The sequence below is a fragment of the Solea solea genome, chromosome 8 (genome assembly GCF_958295425.1).
Source record: "Solea solea chromosome 8, fSolSol10.1, whole genome shotgun sequence".
NCBI lineage: Eukaryota > Metazoa > Chordata > Actinopteri > Pleuronectiformes > Soleidae > Solea > Solea solea.
In genome coordinates this window covers 18054284-18074974 of record NC_081141.1, presented here as the reverse complement: position 1 = coordinate 18074974, position 20691 = coordinate 18054284, and the positions used below count along the sequence as shown (strand labels likewise).

The 20691-nt window shown below is 38.2% G+C and overlaps 2 protein-coding genes across 6 annotated transcripts in view; one reads left to right on the top strand and one right to left on the bottom strand.

The window, feature by feature from the left end:
* Positions 1-626: 626 nt before the first annotated feature.
* On the bottom strand, positions 627-2351 carry mtrfr (mitochondrial translation release factor in rescue). The gene is made up of 2 exons (XM_058636110.1): positions 1517-2351; positions 627-857 (listed from the first exon to the last, which is right to left on the bottom strand). Exons 1-2 carry the CDS (start codon positions 1799-1801, stop codon positions 627-629), a joined length of 516 nt encoding a protein of 171 aa, XP_058492093.1. The 5' UTR covers positions 1802-2351.
* A 3352-nt stretch (positions 2352-5703) lies between these two features.
* Positions 5704-20691, top strand: part of LOC131463943 (membrane-associated phosphatidylinositol transfer protein 2-like) — a 51894-nt gene continuing 36906 nt past the window's right edge. For 2 of the 5 annotated variants that reach the window (XM_058636104.1, XM_058636105.1), the window contains exon 1: positions 5705-6333. The gene's annotated coding sequence lies outside the window, so the exon portion shown is untranslated. Of the gene's footprint in view, positions 6334-20691 lie in introns of all 5 variants that reach the window. The other 3 variants (XM_058636102.1, XM_058636101.1, XM_058636106.1) reach the window with 3 other exon arrangements.

The following is a 20691-nucleotide window of genomic DNA, read 5'->3' as shown; positions in this document are numbered from 1 at the left end:
ATAAGTATAGTAGAATCAAATTGTCATTAAATTAAATAATTAAATAATTTTATGAATAATAGTAATGAATACAATATAGAAAAGTAAATATACTACCACTAGTAGTAATAGCAATAATACAGTTTTAATTAATCTTTTCTTGTTCTTGTTGTTTTCTATTGCTTATCCAGGTCACGGGACTAGCAGGTCCTGGGGGTCTGAATTGTGTTTGCCAACTGTGTTAATTTTTTCTCAATGAGGACTGATTATTAGTTATGCAAGTTATTATTATTACTGGAGAAAATGAATTATTTCACCATAAAAAAGTTGAGTGTTCAAAAGGTCAGAAGTTACACAGACCATCACCAGATAACAGTTGAAGAAAAATAAATCATTTACAGGTTTTGATAATAATAATCAACATTTTTTTCCAACATTTTCTGACATTTATTTTTAAACAAAAAAATAATTGACAGAGTAACCAAATATTAATATCCTCCTTTCTTTTATCATGTGAAGTTCTGTTTAACACCACTTTGCATGATTAAGTTATATAAAAGAAAGACCAATGGCCATTCCAAGTTATGTTACTCTATCTTTAACAAACATAAAGTACATGACATTTCTATATTTAAACATTGACACATTTAAACGGTGTCATTCCCATGTTTGGAGTCTGCGACCAGTGCTTCTTTATACTGTTTCTTTCTCTCCAGATTCTCGTGTGCTTTCTTCTTCTTATCTTGTTTCCTCAGCACAGACTCCTTCTTCTTTAAAAGAACTTCGCTGAGTTCTCCTTTATCTGCAACATCAAGTTTCTCTCTCATAATTTCTCGGGCACGCTTTCGATTTATCTCCACAGATCTGGTTTGATGGCACTGAAAAGGACATGAAACAAAAGATTAAAGAGACATAGTCGTTATATAATAAAAATTATTTATTGTCCATACATGTGGAAATTGTGGGCTTAGTTTCATAACACTACACATTAATCACAATAGAAGGATGAAAACAAAAACATACAAAACGATGATGATGGAGATGGTTTCAGTGTTCACCAATTTAACTTTAGGTATTTAAGATTTACTGCGAATGTTCTTGGTTGCTGTAGCTGTTCTATACCACCTTCCTGAATGATTTTACTGGCCATGTATGTATTCTTATTGTAATTATGTCAAGTACAATTTCTAGATGAACTTTGGTCACAAACACAAACTTGCATCAGAGTGAAATTTGTGTGTTGAAAGTTTGTGTCTAGTGTCTTGCTCAATGACACATGGACTAGGAGAGCCAGAAATTGAACCCACAACCTTCCAGTTGAAAGACAACTCGTCCCACCACTGAGCTTCCATGGCTCAATTCTTACTTTTGATACTTCAGTAGAGTAAACGTCATATAATTCAAGACTTTTACCTAAGTAACGTTATAAAAAAGTGACTTAAACTTCTACCAAAGTAATTTTCTGGTAAGATATTTTTGCATTTACTCAAGTATCCCTTTTACGTACTTTATACAAGACTATATAAGACATATTTACCTTCACTACTATCCCAGTGGGGATGTGCTTGAGCACCACACAGTTGCTGGTTTTGTTGGTGGCCTGACCCCCGGGTCCAGATCCTCTCACAAACTGCTCCTCGAACTCGTCCTCATTTAGGACAGGAAGGTCCAACAAGTCCTTTTTACCGGCCGCAGAAACATAGGTCAGTCCAGCAGGGGGCGCTCTGAGAAGAGGAGACCTACTGGGACAGCTTCCATTCCTCAACGCGAGCGGCCAGGATTCATGAAACACAAATCTGAAGGACGTGAAAATCCGTGACATCTTTTTAAATCGACGAAATGGCGTCGAGTGTAAAAGACAGACAAAACGACTGAGGGAATTACATCGCTCTGAATTTCGCCAAACAGAAACAATAAATCCCCCAAATAATTACATCTTGACATGCAACGTTGACATTTATGGCTGTTTTTCTTGTTGTTTTATACACTTCCGGCCTGTCAGCCAATCAACATAGCTGTTTTTCTTCATGGCTACAATTACAGATGTGTATTGACTCTCTGCTGCCACCGTGTGTCTGGAAAATACGCAAGTAGGAATTAAACTTTTAACTTGATTTTTGAATCCGTTTAAAGTGCTTTACAATTAAAAGAAAGAGAAATACATCAGTATTAAAGATGTAAAAGAAAGTAAAACACAATAAAACATTTAAATAGAAAGGTAAAAGAAAGACATTAAAAGAAAATAAAAGTTGCAGTTATGGCTGACATCATGATCATTTTAATTTTACTTAATCACAGTGCCAAACAGGTAGGTTTTCAGGCAAAATTTTATAGAATGACTAGATTTAGCAGACCTGCACTCTCCTGGAAATTTATTCCAGATATTTACTGCTATATAAATGCTGAAGGCAGCTTCCCCATGTTTAGTCCTGGTTATGGGGGACACCAGCAGGTCAGAGATGTGTTTAAAATGGATGGATATGCCCAATCCTAAGAAACTGTCATTTACAGACACAAACTGAGATAAATGTGTCCACATATATTTTAAAATGAATACAATTTAAATGTGTTAATTATTTAAATGTTCACATTGTTGAATGCAGAGTCAAATTAACTTGAAGGTTTGCGGATAAGGGTTATGTGCAATACACCTTTTATTTATCGAACTTGTGTATGTTTTTATGCGTGTATTTTTATGTATTAATCACTGTATCTTTTTAGCCTGGGCAGTTTTCATTCCCTGTATATTTTATTATTATTATTTTTTTTAAAACTTGTTTTTAGCCCCAGTTTTGTGTTTTCAAAGGTGGCAGATTTTCCCAATAAGATAATTTGCTCTCTCTCATCCTCCTCCTCTTCCTCACTTCACACACTGGTATAGTGAAATTAGGTTACGATGTAGCGAGCGATAAGGTGACTATAATTATTATTGTTTAATTTATTAGTATTTTGTTTTGGTATTAGTTTCATTTTCTACACACTGCGCTCCTACGTGACTGCCTTCCTCAGCTCCACTCTGATCACATACCCTGGTATATACAGTAGAACAGTATTTCAGATTTTGCAGGTGTGCTTGTTCAATTCATTTATTTACCATTCAGTTGATACATTACATAACACAATTGCTGACTTCAGGTGCAGGCAGCACCAAGGACCAGTGAAATGAATTTGTTCTGTTCAAGTTTTTACTTGATTCACAAAAAGCTAATGGACCAATGTGAGCATTGAACACAGTCATTTAAAACTAGTTCCAGTCATTTTTCAGGCGGATTGAACTGTGGTGCAAGACGTCCACTTCCCTCCCTTGACATGGACTATAATTAGTCAATCAGGAAACTATGTAGGTCACAGGAAAAAGACAATCTCTCTGATGACCTGTGACGACATCTCAGTGATATAACGGACGGGGGAGAAGTGCATTTCTAATTACTTGAACTTTATCTTTAGTGCCCACATAAGACCTGACCCTAATTTTTGGTACATTTCAACCTTGATTGTGTCATTCTTTTGTGTGTCTTAAAAGGTCACCTTTCAAATGCAGTCTTCTGTATCTATGCATATGTTTTATTCACTTTAATGTACAATACAAAAAACATCTTCATAATGTGAACTATGACTAATGTGAACTTCACAATTTGTGTATTGAAGTTTCAGTTCCTTGAAGTTCCTTTAAAACATGTAAAAAAGCTATATATTATAATTTCCAATCCATCTTGCTATCGCTGTGTGACATTTTTGTGTGTGTTTGTGTGTCATCAAGAATACAAAGAGTTGTGGTTTGTTTCCGATTTGGACTATTTGCTGTGAGATGGGGTGTCAGGTTCAGTGCAGTGTGACGCTATGGGTGCACACACATTAAAGAGGTCGGCGAAAGGAAGTCAATTTCCATGAGCTGCGTGACAAGAAGAAGAACGAGTACTTCTTAAATACATGTCTATATTTAAGCCGAATAGTAGAATGGTTAAAAATTTCTTGGTGTTATTTGGGTGATTGTGTGAAAGAAGCGAGACTTCAATGGCTTTATGATTTAATTAAAGAAAAACAAAGATGTTGCTTGTTTTTCAGTAGAATTTCAGAGCCGCTTGTGAAAACTTCACTTCTGAGAAGAAATTATTTGCATATTTTACCCAAGTGTAGACTTTACGGTAAGAGATGATGCATTGCACGGAAAAAAAGGGTTGGTGACCTGAAGTCAAGCCTGCTTACAGGAAATTACTCTTAATCTGAAAGTCAGTCAGTCAGTCATCATCTACCGCTTTATCCTCCACCAGAGGGTCGCGGGGGGTGCTGTGCCAATCTCAGCTACATCGGGCGATAGGCGGGGTACACCCTGGACAGTTCGCCCTTAATCTGAAAGTATTTCATAAATAACATGAAACCAAAGCAGATATGCATAGACTCAAACTAACTATACTTTGTGTATCGTTGCTTTCTATCTGACAACACTCCACACGTGCATGAATATTTTATGAACATTATGATATCTTGTGTCTTCATAAAGTGGGTTGTTATTTGTTAACTTCTTTGTCTTCAAGCGTCAAGATTCGAGATTCTTTATTGTATTGTACTGTCATTAAATAAAATATTAAAAGTAGAAAAATATATTAAAAGGAGGTAATACCCAATACCCGTTCACAATACCCATAGCCTCTTACAGTCACACTATAATACATCCATTAATAAATAAAAATATCACAGGACATGACTGTTAAAAAAGAGTTTGGCCTTTACTCTGGACATTAAAATGGTGATGTCTACGGAAAAATTGTATCACTCTGATGATGAAACCAGCGCACACTTGTATTACCCCACTACCAGCAGGGGGCGCCCCACCATTGGAACTTATCTACTGTATATCTACCCAGGTCTGTGCTTCAGTCAAGCGCCCTTAAACTAAAAACATCCACCGGAAGTTATATGAGCAATTCTGTAAACTAAAATCCTAAATTGAGTTTGAACTGCTGTGCATTCTGTCTTTGTTTTTTTTTTAAACTAATGTTTTCAACGAGAGCTTAAATGTGTGTGGTACAATGTTTTTATTATTTAATACATGAAGGGTCTGATATACAGTATACTTGCATTGAAATTGTCATTGTAGACAAAAGTGGATGACGTGGATGAAGTGAATGTGTATATTCTGTGGAGAAGTTGTTCTAGGATACTGATTCTCAAAGTGTGGGCCGTGGTCTACTGTTGACAACGTTTGCAGTTTTTATTCTTACATTAAACTTTGCCAATACAAAAATGTCTAATTTTATTATTCATCAAGAACATGTAGAGGGGTGGCGGCTAATCACCATTTTATAGTAATGACAAAAAATGTTACATTGGCAAATTTTCTAGTTACATGTACTGCCATGTTCATGTATACGTAATACATATACATATATCTGTGTATACATATATACACATATATGTATATATATATACACACATACTGTATATACATGTGCAGTATTGTGACATTTTATGTACATTTCAGTATTTGTTAAATTATGAATGTTAATGACTTAATTATAATTCGTAAATTGTTATTTATGTTGATGGACCTCAGAAGATTTTATCATTTTGCGAGTTTGGGAATGGCTGCGTTGATCAACTGAAACTGCAGGTCGGACCTTTATTTTGAAATGTCAACGGAAATCTCGCGACACCCGGGTTACCTTGCAGGCACTTTGGTGTCGTGCCTGAGAGGACTGTGTGTGGAGTCTTGCAGGCGGTTGAGACTTGAGGAGTGACAACTTACGATGGCGAGAGCTCGTCGTCTGTTTACCCTTCGCTCTTCCCGGTTGTGTGGACGGAGGCGGTCGCTGCTGCTCCACCGCTGAACTCACCGCCGCCACGGGCTCCTCTCCCGCCGCCGCCACGAGACGAGACCCAACCGTCAACTCCTGCGAGAGGGCAGCGCGGATATTCAAGGACATTTTAACGTTACCATAGCTACTGTGGCCTTTTCTGACGATTGAGGAAATCCAGCGTGCGGCGCTCCGGCGCAATGATGTGGCCAGATTTTGTAAACAGAAACAGCGGTTGAAGTCACGGAGAGCAGCGCTCAGCTGACAACGATGAAGATGGTGGTGGTGTTTCTGTGCGTGTCATCCAACCCGCAGCCTTTCATCTGCTGAAGGCGGACTTTTCGATGCGTTCACCTCAGAAATGGCATCATTTCCACACCTCGCTCAGTCGGCGGCTGCGTGGAGCTGAAGGAGAGAAAACCCCGCGTCACTTGTTGGAAGTGGGGAATCGAAACAAGAGGGGGAAAGACGGACAGACAGATCGACAGGCCGCTGAACTTTGATTTCGCTGCCTGACTGACAGACTGCTGGAGTGAGCTGAGCCCAGCGACAGGTACAGGTATGTGATGAGCATTGCAAGCCATCAATTTGTCATTGCTGTGCCGCCGTGTTGCTAGGTAACTAACTGACAGTGGGTTTACTTCAGTTCATTTTGGTTTTTTTTTAAAACATACACTTCCGAAGATGCAGCGAGTCTTATGTCACATCACAATTTAATGTTTAGTTTGGACCGATTAAAAAAACAAAACAAAAAACGATCGACCAATTAGAATTCAATTAATCTGAATCTTATTCAGGGTCAAGCAAAATGTCATGGAAAATATGAGAATATTAAATTAGTATTGTGATACATATCTGTCACTTGGTATACATATCAATATAAGTCAATATCACAATAAAATATGAGTGTTTAATACAGACCAAACGAGTTATTTGTGGCTTTAAACTTCTTGAAAACAGTAATTGTGGAAAAACTTTCACAACAACTTTTCTTTTATGTCAAAATGAATCATTGAATCAACAATGAAACAATGAACATTATATTGATATATGTACACTGATGCTTTGTTGTAATGATATTGAAGAAAAATATAATAATTGTTATTATTATTACATTTATTACAACAAAAATGTTACTGGGTGGTGAAATAGTTAAATATTTCTTGCAAAGCCCTGTGAAAATGGTTAATAATATTCACTTTAGTATTAGCGAAATACATTTGCAGAAGTGTATTAAGCATTTTACTTTATTTAATATTCATAAAATGGAGTTGTGATGGTTTATTCAAAATCATATTTGGTGTGACAGAAATGGCAGTAAAAAAACTTATGACAGTTTGTAATCTTTAAAATGTGTTTCCCCTTATAAAAGGTGGAGTATTTCAAGTATATTTTGTTTAATTTTTGTATATTCTTAAAAAAACATTTGCTGTATTAAATACCAATACAAAATTTAATGGCGTCTTCCTCGGATCACGCCCCTCCCCTTCACCAACTAAATGTACATCACTGAATTAAACCTGCTGATCACAAGCTGGATTGGATTGTTGAGGAGACCAAATTTATGCTCCGTCAGTGTAAAGAATCGAACATTTTAAAGTTCATTGACGGTAGGAAGACTCAAAATAGTGTTCGACATTCTAACAACGAGCTGTAGGCTAAACTGGAAATGGTGTAATACTAACATGCTACAAGGCGATGCATTGCCACCTAGTGCAGTGGAGGCAGACACACTTTAGTCATTGAATCGATTCTCCTCTAGTGCTTGGAATGGGTCAAAATATTGATTTGGTGATATATCGTCATCCTTCGTATTGCTATATGATTGTCTTGCTTGATTATCACAGAACTGTTGTATCGTGATATTATTGGAATTGTGTTGTATCACGTCGTGAGTTACCCTGTGATTCCCCACCCATAGTGTATACTTGGATAAGTACAGTAGTCCAATTGAACGGCACGGTTAAGTCGGCTTCACTTGTAGCTTGTCCTAACGTGCATTGAGCTCAACTGAACATGTCTGCATTGGAATTGAAACGAGTTCTTGAGAGTGAGATCCATCTGTGGTATTGATTATTAGCCAGCCTTCAAAGTACAAGACCCAGCCTGCATGGGGAGTATGTTGACATAAAAAAATGCAGAGTAGATACCCACCTAAAGGTTATGGTGTTGTTTCTTGGCCTGAGAAAATACACTCAGGGGTGCAGTTTCTCTCCGACATGTTAAAACATGCGTCCCGCTCTCTTTTGAGCCATCAACGGTTTGTCTGGCTGTGTGATCTTGTCAGCATCAGGTGCTCTGTGATTTTGACTTGACATTTTTGAGGTGGCTTGGAAACTGTCACTGTTATGGTGAAGCTCGCTGTAAGAAAAGTAACATTTTATGCATTCACACGATCCTTCCTGAGCTGAATCACACACACAATCTGAACCCCTTTTTTTTTTTCTTAGTCACGTTGGGTTTTTAATTGACAGTCCCCTTTTCCTCACTTTTAGTCTGAGACACAAAATAGACTGCTTTTGTTGCCGTTTCCAACATTTCCCACACAAAACCTCTTTGTGACTTGCTATTAATTTGCGTCACGAGGAGCTACAACATAAACACACTTGGCTGCTGCCTGTTCGTCAGTGGCTTAAGTGCTGCTCTCTGATGATGAAGGGCAGACTGCTCGAAGTGAAGGCCACCCATTACTGCACCATCACAGATGACCCATAATTCAAATGCTCTTCGTGGAGTGGTACGCTGCCTTCTTTAACCACACGTATATGTTATGCAGAGTTTAGCTCTGCTGTAACGATGGCAGCACTGTAAGATATTTGTCTAACCAGTTTGCTGTTGGGGCATGTGGTACACACACTGGACTGTGAAAATCCTCAAAGTGACTTTTGAGTCTCTTTTTTTTGTCATTTAAAGGTGATACATGTAATAAATGTAGGGCTGCAACGATTATTCTCATTTCTACTTGTTTGGTTAGAAAATGTTGAAAAATGTTCAGCAGTTTTTCCCAAACCTGGAAATGATGATGTTTTCTGTCGTCTTGTTTTGTCCACAAACTGAAATGATTCAGTTTCAATGATCTCTATGTTATATGAAGCAAATAAACCAGATATAATATATAATAGATATATAATATTCACATTTAAGAAGCTGAACAATCTTTTTAAGCTTGTTTTACAAAAAACAAACACACAAACTGTTGCTGACCTAAATAAATGTATAATAATAAGTAATACATGTATCAATTACTACATGAATTGTCAACTAATGTGGTAATTAATCAGTTTCAATATTTAATTTTTTCTTTATTTTTCAGCTTCTTAAGTGTGAATATTTTTCAGTTTTGTTTTGCTTCATATAACAAATAAACAATTTATATATATTATTTGTTAACTAAATAATTTTGGTTTGTGGACAAAGAAGACATTTGAAAACATTATTATTTCCATGTTTGTGAAACACTGATCAACATTTTTCCAAGCGATGACTTGATTAATTGAGAGATTAATCGACAGATTATTCGATTATGATCGTTATTTGCAGCCCTAAATGTATTATACTATTAAGCCATAAAATGATTTGAGTTTTGGTTAGTTGTGTCACCAACCACCCAACAACACAAGTACCACTTAAGCACACGGTATACCAGATAGGAATGGGATGACACCACTTTTTTATGTCCGATACCGATATCACAAACTCGAGTATCTACTGATGCTGATACAGTCATTTTAGACCATTTATGAACTATGAAGCTGTTAACAACACATTTATGCGGAGTCATCGCAAAGACATAATTCTCCAACTGTGTAACAAATATTGTTCTCCCAAAAAGAAGAAATAAACAGCCCGAACATGACTCAGCTAAAATGCTATGCAAATTCTGTGCATAGTGAAGCATGCGATATATAGGATTTTTGGATTGCATCGGATTTTACATTTTTATCTCTTTTATCTCTAGTGGAGATGATTATAATATAGACGACTGAAAGTGATTTGAGAACAAACTGCGACAGACGTGCCAATGAGGGAAGAGAGGAGGGAAACACAGGGAACCGGAGCAATGATATCTAACTCGCTCTCTCTCTCTCATACACCTCAGTGGATAATTTATGTGTATAACGTTTTTACAGCCCGTTATTGTTGCCTTGTCGTCTCCTCTGATCAGGTGATAATTCTTCGGTGCTGCTCTCAGCAGGCAGACACTCGCTCTCACTCTCAATCTCCTCCTGTTGCTGACAGGCCAAGATTAAACAAATAGGTTCAGTGTTTATAAAAATTAAACAGATGGTGGGAAAGTTATGGAATGCTGGGCATATAAGTGCTTATTTCTGTAATCCCGGTCGGTTGCTGCTGTTCATTATTATTTTTAAAATTTGAAAAAAAGTGGTTCCTTATTATTATTATTATTATTAGGGTTCGAGCAACAAGGTTGCAAGAACCCTATTGAAATGCAAAAGATTATTATTATTATTATTATTATTATTATTATTCCTAAAAGTAAATCGCATTTTTGAGGCCTTTCCCATACCCCAAAACTCACAGATTTTTGTGACCGCATCAATCCTGGTGTAAATTTACGTCTGAAAGTCGTTCGGGGAAAATGCGTGGAAAATTGGAAGTGGGAGGGGCTAAAAAGTCACGCAAAAAACTTCTATTAGGTCAACTCATGTCGGGTTTAACGTATGTGAACGAAACTTGGTACACACGTTCATTAGGTGGGGACGGTCAAAAAAGTCGATGACGACTTTCCCGTGAAACCTACAGGAAATCCGCCATCTTGGGTTGATTGGCGATTTTTGGGCGATTTTGGCGAATTCGCAGCAATGGTATTTGAACTAACTCCTCCTAGAGTTTTCGTGCGATCACCTTCAAACTTGGTGAGGTCCCTGTGGACCAGTTGAGGAGCTCACGGTATCAAAAGTTCTTTCAAATGTCGCACGGCGCACGAGATAGGGGGCGGCAAAGTTCGTGATGATTCTGATGTTTCGCATCAGAAAAACAAAACTCTTATAACTTTGCGATGGAAGGTCCGATCCGAACCAAACTTGCTATGATTGATGATGAGCCATGGCTGAAGACGTCTATGAAAAAACGGTGAAGTTTGAAAACAGCGCCTCCTTGTGGTGAAAGAAAATACACACAAAAAAAGTTTTTTTACGATTTCGGGAATAACTTTTACACAGATAATCGTACCGCACTCAAAATTGGTGACAACAGTCAAAACACATGGTAGATGATGCGTGATCAATATGACGACAAATCGTTTAACGGTGTTGCCATGGCAACGACGCAAAGTCGGATTTTTGGGACAAAAAATCAAACTGCTACAACTTCGCGAATCCTGGTCCGATCTGAACCAAACTTGCTAGGATTGATGACAGTCCGGCCCTAAAGACGTCTATATGAAAATATATAATTTCGAAAACAGCGCCCCCTGGTGACAGCAGACAATATGACAGCTTGTATTTCAATTATCTCCTCCTAGAGCTTTTGTGCGATCACCTTCAAACTTGGTGAGATCAATGTGGACGAGTTGAGCATCAAAAGTTATCAAAAGCTTTTTAAAATATTGTATGGCGTACAAGATAGGGGGCGCCAAAATTGGAGATAATAATAATTTTTCATAACAGACAATGAAACTCTTATAACTTGGCGATGGAAGGTCTGATCCCAACCAAACTTGCTATAGTTGATGATGGTTAGTTGCTGAAGACGACTATGTTGCTGAAACGGTACATTTTGAAAACAGCGCCTCCTGGTGGTGGTAGAAAATTCTAAAAAAACAAACTGTTACAACTTTGCCAATCTTGGTCCGATCTGAACCAAACTTGCAAGGATTGATGACAGTCCGGCCCTGAACACGTCTATATGAAAATATTCATTTTCAAATACAGCGCCCCCTGGTGACAGCAGACAGAATTACATTCATAGTTTTTGATGCTGCTCCAACAGGGATTGTTGTATCCACTTGAAACTTAGTATGTGGGACCCCAGACCCTTCCTCAACATGTCCGTAAAAGGTCACCTCCCTACAGGAAGTGGAACGCCCGAAACAGGAAGTAAAGTCTTACATTGTCCGATTGACACGAAACTAGATATGTGAGTTACTGGACCTTCCCTGAACATTTTTACGGAGACGCCGTTGACCGAACAGGAAGTCGGCCATTTTAAACAGGAAGTGCCCTCTAACTTTGCCGTACGTTGTCCGATCTGCACAAAACCTTATATGTGACACCAGGGACCTGTCCTGAGCATGTCCGTAAAAGGTCACCTCCCTACAGGAAGTGGAACGCCCGAAACAGGAAGTAAAGTCTTACATTGTCCGATCTGAACAAAACTTGATATGTAAGACAAGGGAACTTCCCTGAACACGTTTATGGAGACGAACAGGAAGTTGGCGATTTTAAACAGGAAGTGCCCTCTAACTTTGCCGTACGTTGTCCGATTTGCACGAAACCTTCTATGTGACACCAGGGACCTGTCCTGAGCATGTCTGCAAGAGATGACCTCCCAACAGGAAGTGGAACGCCCGAAACAGGAAGTCAAGTCTTACATTGTCCGATTGACACAAAACTAGATATGTGAGTTACGGGACCTTCCCTGAACATGTTTCCAGAGATGAACAGGAAGTTGGACATTTTAAACAGGAAGTGCCCTCTAACTTTGCCGTACGTTGTCCGATTTGCACAAAATCTTATATGTGACACCAGGGACCTGTCCTGAGCATGTCCGTAAAAGGTCACCTCCCTACAGGAAGTGGAACGCCCGAAACAGGAAGTAAAGTCTTACATTGTCCGATTGACACGAAACTAGATATGTGAGTTACTGGACCTTCCCTGAACATGTTTACGGAGACGCCGTTGACCGAACAGGAAGTCGGCCATTTTAAACAGGAAGTGCCCTCTAACTTTGCCGTACGTTGTCCGATCTGCACAAAACCTTATATGTGACACCAGGGACCTGTCCTGAGCATGTCCGTAAAAGGTCACCTCCCTACAGGAAGTGGAACGCCCGAAACAGGAAGTAAAGTCTTACATTGTCCGATCTGAACAAAACTTGATATGTAAGACAAGGGAACTTCCCTGAACACGTTTACGGAGAAGAACAGGAAGTTGGCCATTTTAAACAGGAAGTGCCCTCTAACTTTGCCGTATGTTGTCCGATTTGCACGAAACCTTTTATGTGACACCAGGGACCTGTCCTGAGCATGTCTGCAAGAGATGACCTCCCAACAGGAAGTGGAATGCCCGAAACAGGAAGTAAACTCTAAGATTATCCGATCTGCACAAAACTTGATATGTAAGACAAGGGAAGTTCCCTGAACACGTTTACGTACACGCACTTGACCGAACAGGAAGTCTGCCATTTTAAACAGGAAGTGCCCTATAACTTTGTCATACGTTGCCCGATCCCCCTCGAAATTTGGAACGACATGCGTAGGGACGCCGCTGAAAATAACTAGTACTGAAAATAACTAGTACTGAAAATAACTAGTACCGCGCGCGGTGAATGAACGGGTGAGAGCGCGAGGCACGCGGGGAGCCGTGGCACACGGCGACCCGCGTGGGTCGGCTCGAACCCGTTCAGAACCGCGCGCGGTACTAGTTATTTTTATTATTATTATTATTATTGTTGTTGTTGTTGTTGTCTGGCATGGGCCCTGATTAAAATAGCTCACAGTTGATGCGGTGCCACCTGTTATTTGAAGTTTGTTTTAATTGGTAACTTAATCCTCACTTAATTTGGCAACAGTGAGCATGAATTCACTACATCGTTTTTGCCATTGTTGACACTGTCGGTAATTGTTTTTATCCTTTTTTTAAATCCACTATGAATTATGGGTCATTCCCTCAAGCAAGATCGGTGGCATTGCAGACATTGAAAAGGATGCATTTGAAAAGTCTCATTGATTTTAAAATAGTTCTAATCCTTTTTATATGAATGTTCGAAACACTGAGTATATTTGTAAGTCTGTGATTGCACATGTTGGGACTGGGCTGTGCTGTTGATTTGATTTAACTTGAGAACACATCTGATCCCTCCAATATAATTGGCACTTTACTCTGCCTGATTAAATGTTGTGTTGTTGTTTTTTTACTTAAAGTGTGTAACCCATTTTTGTTTTGACACCCAGTTCTATATAATGTGAAACCCACTCACTAGAATCTCAGCCCACAAAGACTTTTTTAGCCTCAGAACAATTGTTAAAAAAAATATCTATCCAGTATAAAGTATGTCATTTCCTGACATTTTTGAATTTGAAACTTTAGCATTTAATATTAATCGGAAACATCTGACAGTGTATGAGTATACTTTTTCTTGTTTAAACATAAAAATACTTCATTTATCATTCTGTTAAACGCATACCCTAACCAAAGATGCACAAACTTGTGAGATTTGTGTTTTTATGTTTTGATATAAATATATAATCTAAGAAATCTTAGAAGGAGACAGTTGTGGAGAGGCTTAAACCTGATAGCTGTAACTCTCAGGTGCTTATCTTGAATATAATACTCGAGACTCTGTCGCACTTCTGTGGAAGAATCAGTGAAGGTTAGGGCTGCCATTAGTGATTATTTTCACTATTGATTGATCTGTTGATTATATTCTTAATTAAACGAGTACTTGCTTGGTCCAAAAAATGTTCAGTGATTCCCAAACCTTGAAGAGATGATGTTCTCGAAATATCTTATTTTATCCACATACTAAAATTGATTTGTTTTCATGATTTCTCAGTTATATGGATCAAGGAAACCAGAAAATATTAACGTTTAAGAAGCTGGTAACTCAGAGATAATTGGCGTGTGGGGTGTTTTTTTCTGTAATTAAAACTGATTTTTCAGCGTCTTAAATGTGAATATTTTCTGGTTTCTTTGCTCCATATAACAAAGAAATCACTGAAACGAAATAATTTTGGTTTGTGGACCAAATAGGACATCCGAGAACATCATCATTCCCAGGTTTGGTAAACAAAGAGCAACATTTAACAACATTTTCCGACATTTCACAGATCAAACGAGAACATAATTGACAGATTAATCGTTAGTTGCAGCCCTAGTTTTACTTTTAACACTCAAACCGAAAAAATTGTTGATAATGTAGTAATTGTTTGCAGCCCTAGTGGAGAGCACAGTTTTTATTTTCTCCCTTATTTCCTGTTCACCAGTAGAGTTTTTTGAATTAAACCAGCTCATGCAGTTTTCAAACATCACCATAAGTAAAGGTGGAGAGTGTTCGCTCGTTCCTGTCACACAGATCTGTTTCTGTACTTCTTCAGTGCCACTGGAGTAGTGCACGGTTACTGGAGAGCCTCAGTCACAGCCTCCTGATGCTCAGGAAGAAAACAGAGGGAGAAAATGTAAATACTGTCCTCTGTATGCCTACTGTAAGTGACTGTGGAGTGGAAATACGTGACAAAGAGGCCTGTATCTCGCCCCAGTCATATTTGAGTATTCAAATCACTCCCCCCCCCCCCCCCCCCACACTCTTACATGTGACAGGTCGTATGTTTTCCTATTACAATCATGCCTTATGTCTACAATCCTTTTGAAAAAAATAGCAGCATTGTATGTGTACACACAGCCAGTGAGTAGTACTATTTAAGTCAGGGGAAGAAGCAAAGACTGACTTCCTGTCAGTTGAAGTCTGAATGACATGCTCCGCTGCTCACCACATCTTTCAGTTCCACGTCTGTGTTTGAGCTGATTATAAGATGAGATCACCGGCACAGGAAGAGCAGAGACACCTCTGGTACAAACACAAGTCGACAACTTTTTGAAGCTCTACATAGGTGATAAATAAGGTTAAAGCATCATAGGGGCATGGGTTCAACTGCTGAAGCATAATTCATGTCGCACTGCGAGATACAGTAGAATCATAATTATACTTTCTTCTCTGTGCAGTAATTTGACGCTTTCTTTACAATGTTCCTTCATCTCCATTGATTATGTAAAAGCCAGCTTAAGACTTACCATGAGTTACTTCTTTTTAACACAGTGCAGTTTGATTTTGCAATGCATAACTTTCAACTTTTAGCAATTTTTGTTGTTGTTCGTGTTGATATTCTGCCTCTTTGGTCTTTGTGAACAGAAATGATTAGGGTATTATTGGTGCGGTATCGGTATTAGTAGATATGGGCTTTAAAATGTATGATCGGATATCGGCAAACACACCGAGGTCCACCGATATCACTAATGATTCAAATAGTAGGCTAAAAAAGCTGCTATCTCCTTGACTTCTATGTTGGCACCTCCTACAGCTATTATTGTTTTGCACAATAAAGATATTTTGTATCCACATTTGCTGCGACACGAGTATGAAAAATAATATGTTAATTTCACTACACGAGACTAAATGACATCTACAGTTGGGCAAAAGGAGAGACGTACTGTATATATCGGTATAGGTTATTGGCCCAAGCACTCCAAATATATTAGCATAATGGATATCAACAAAAAGCATCCATAGAAACTACGCAATTAGTTGTATGCTGTGTCCTTCATCTGAAAACAGGCTCTGTCAGGCAGAACTATCAGACCTGACTGAGGGAGCACAGGCTGGGGCAGGAAGTGTTTATTCCATCAAACTGTTGAACGATCGTATTTTCTGAGCTGGAGAATTAACTTCTGAAATCTTTCATGGACACTTCCCAGTATTTTCACCTGTATGTTGCTGTCACCGCCATCTGTCTTAACATGAAATGAAAGCCTTCCTGTGTACATTGCAGTGGTAATGTCGCCAGGCAACACAAGATTTATTCTGTGAAACACACAAATAAGGACTCATGTGGGGCTCAAGCATTTTGTGAACTCCTTTTTCTTTGTATCTAACAGACATTTGTTCTTACCTTAAGGATGGAGGAATACTCAGTCTATGGTGGTTGTAACAATCATTTTAATTCCTTGATGGATGGATTGATTGTTAGAACGTTTTCCAAAGCAAACCAAAGATACTCAGTCAAGATACTATTTTCAATTGTTAAGATAAGTTTTCTGATTTTTCAGCTTCTGAAATGTGAATAGTTTCTGGTTTCTTTGCTCCATACAACAAAGAAATCGTTAAAACTGAATCATTTTGTGGACAAAACGTTTTCAACATTTTGTGACATTTTATGGACCAAACGATTACTCAGTGATGAAAATAATCCCTAGCTGCCGCTCTAAATCCCAGCCAAAACAATGTGGCCGTAAAATCGAGTTAAAAGACGAGTTAATAAAGAGTCAGTGACGCAGCTTTTTTACCAACTTTCCTTTTTATAAACTTCCATTCTTATTTTACTCCTATTCTGCAGTCAGTAAATAAGACAAACTGTAATTCTTTGAATAGAATAGAATGAATAGCTGATAACCCCCAGGTTCAAGGACTCATGGCATGTTGATGTCAGTCGAGACTGGTTTTAATTGACATTGACAGCACCTGAGGGGACCCTACATTCATACATGTTCTTAGAGCATTGTCTGTTAGGACCATTATAATATTTTTAATATTATAAACCAAGCAGCATCATCAAATATCCCCTGGTCTTAATTTATTGCCTGTCAAACAGGAATATTAACTTTTAAATATTAACCACAGGCAAACTGGGTTAACATCCCAACAGTTACTTAGGGTTGTTAGGCCAGTTACGTGTGGAATTCACTTTAGTGCTAATAAATGAGGACGATGATAATCAATAAATACTAATGATTCATAATAATCTGAAGGGTGAGATCAATGTTCTAAAATTTAATCCGAACAGTCAGGAAGTGCAGTAATATAGAGTATGAACAGTCCCCAGTACTTCGGTTAAACATTGTTATGATGAGTCTAATGGAACATTACTTTGTGTTAGTTTAATTCACTGCTTTACACTCACACTGTGGCCAATTTGACACAACAGGAGGTTTATGGAGACTTTTGGGAAAAGGTGGAAAAAGATGGAGGGAAGTCCAGCAATAAGGTTGTGTTTTTAGCAGTGTTTGTCTGTTTGTGTTTTTCTGCAGTATAACTCAAAAAGTAAGGGACCAATTGCATGAAAGTTGGTGTAGAGATGGGTTATTATGATCTGAGAAAGAACCCATTAAATGGATCGAAATAAGTGGTTTGATACAGGAGTTACATTATTTTCTCCCCTTTATTTAACATTGGTGTTTTCAACATTTTGCCAAAAGATAAACAAATGTTTTGATGATGGAGCACTTTCAGCGTCTTCTAGTTTTTGAGCACCCTGGTTACTATTTAAAGTGAGCAAACATTTTTATTGTGGCTTCTACAGAGAGAACTATTAACTATAAACTATTTCATTACTCAGTTTGTAAAAATAATAATGTTCTAATTGAAAGTGCATTTTGTAATGATGCATTTAGCAAATCTGCTGTTTTGGCTGATGTTTGATCATTCCATTTTTGATTTTTTTAATGTGCTATACAAATTTATTAAAAATCGCATTACATAAATTCAATTCATTCTCATCCTTGTATTAAAGCATAGTGGTTAATAATTTGATAGTTAATCAACTAATTTAATTAAATTTTATTTAATTCATTTCAATCAGTTTGATACCAAATCAAATGACAATCATAATATATGTCAGAAAAAACACGATGCTGATGTTTAATCCAAATCGCTCAGCCTTAGCAGTAAGTAGCATTTTTTTGGGAACATTTTGTTGTATCTTTTCAATCATTTAGTTATGCACAGGGATTTAAAATAACTCCGGTAAAGATACAGATACCTTGTTTTTTTTCAGGATCTAATTTTTAATATTTTATTCATGAACTATGTTCAGGGCTTGACCATGTTTTTTAACCATGTTTTCTCTACATCTCGAGCTCGGTCGACCGAGTCTTTCCTACTCCCCGAACCTGCCTTTCCCACCTCAGCTCCCTTGATGCTATTATTGGTGTCGAGGTGTTGACAGTGACAACGGGGATACAACCTGTCCCACGCATCCCTGATGAGCCATCTGATGACTGGCACATCACTGCTAATGTTCCTACTTGGGCTTTTCACGTATGTGTTTCTGGAAATGAGGGTTGAAAAGAGTCAAGGAGTCTTGTAGCAGTCTGCGTACTTCCTTGGGTTTAATTTGATTAAATACAGGTTTCATGTTGTTTTTCATCAGGCTTGGGCTGGAGGTGAAATTAAGACACACCTTCTCTACCAGAAAGCCTCTTATCTCTTAGCTAGAGTTTAAGAGTATCCCCTGCTTTGAGGCACAGCGCTCAGTTCTAGTATATGATGCATTAACTAATCTAATCTGCAAAGAGCATAGTTTACTCTGAAAAAATGCTGCAAGGCCCAGCCCATCACTGAGGAAGGTTCTGCTTAGTGGACCTCTTCCTGTCTGTTTCATTGTGGTCACATTATGTGAGGCTGTGGTTCAAAATAAGTACATACAAATTAGCACTCTTGTGCTGCAGACCCGTTTGAGAGTCTTTAATATAGTTTGAATTGATGGATGAAAAACATAGCACCATTCGTCAAGTTTCTCGAAAGAAAAAGGTGTGAAATTGCATAAATACTTGAAAGATTCATTAACTAATAATCATCTGATGTCAAACTACCTTGTGTTTGGTGTCAGTATAGCCCAGTATGTGTCATTTTATGTGTTTGTTTTGTTAAACCCAGCCTGAAACGCAGCACTCTCATCGATCATGTAGAATAAAAGTGACAGCACGGCTTCTTATCACTTTACCCAAGCTTCCCTTTATTTTCCAACAAGCGCCAGACACCTGATTTTTCTGAGGCTAAAAATAGACTCCTTCAGACCCTAACCCACCCCCGCTCCTGCCCCCTCACCTCCTTTCCTTTCTTCCTCCTGTTGTACCGGCTTTTATTGACAAGTCTCTCTATGTATTATGTCTTTGCTTCCGTTTTCCACACAAAGCACCATTCAGCACTGTCTCCATTCAGAATGGCGTGTCTGTGTGTAAGAGATGTCAGAATATTTTATGATGTAACTCTGTCACAAATGCTCTGGTTTTTATAGACTCTGGCTCAGAAAATCCCAAAGCAATAAAAGCCTGATTTCCTCAGAGCCGGAAAACGTACCTCAGAAGCACCCACTGAAATGTTTGCGGGAGTTGTAGAACCAAAATGTCCTTTTATGGTCAGTGTGAGAAACAGCTTCTGTCTTTGGTCACTTTTGGGAAGTCGGCATGAATCCTGCTGCACAAGAGGGTTTGAGGTATTTCACCAAACAGCAAAGAGACAACCTCCATTTTTCATGAGCAGCTTTCTGACTGATCACTGACAAGTCAATGCATGGTGTCCACCAAATGAATACTAGTCCGTCAGAACCAAAAACAGAATAACATATAAAAACATCATCTGAGACAGGTGGAGATTGTTAAGTTAAGATAAGAGGTACGTTTTGTGCTCCTTTTAATGAGCTCATGGTTTTATATTTACTTGTGATGGGTTTATCTGTTCTTTGCTGAGCTGAAATCCCTCTGGATTAAAGCTGTAACATTTAAAAAGCTAAACCAAGAGTTAGTCTGTTTAATAAATACACAGATTAAACATCATTTAAACTCTCCTAGAGTCCCATCGTTGGTGGAATAGCTGATGCTTCCCATTTTTGTGCTCCTCTGTCCCCCCCCACCTTGCAGAAACATTTTCAGATCTTTTTTCAGACCTTTATTTTCCGCAGCCACAACATGAGAAATTAGGGCACAGAGAATTATTTCTTCTTTGTGCACATCCTTCGAACTGACTGCTAGATCTTTGAGGTTGGAGCTGTTATTTGTCTACAAAGTTAAAGCTCTTTCTACAAATATTTGTAGAATAATATTCTTTTAATCTATGTCGGTCCCACCACTTTATTTTCATCCTACATCATTTTGTTGTGGAGAGATATGTCATCGACACATATCATATTGAAGTTGATGATATGGTTTGGACGGTTCATGTTGCTGCCATAGCCAGAAGACAGAAA

What these genes read in the sequence shown, in the direction of transcription:
- mtrfr (XM_058636110.1), bottom strand. Translation starts at nt 1,801, where the DNA reads ATGTCACGGATTTTCACGTCCTTCAGATTTGTGTTTCATGAATCCTGG. An exon ending in CCACTGGGATAGTAGTGAAG is followed by an intron (nt 858 to 1,516) that starts GTAAATATGTCT and finishes TGTCCTTTTCAG; the next exon opens with TGCCATCAAACCAGATCTGT.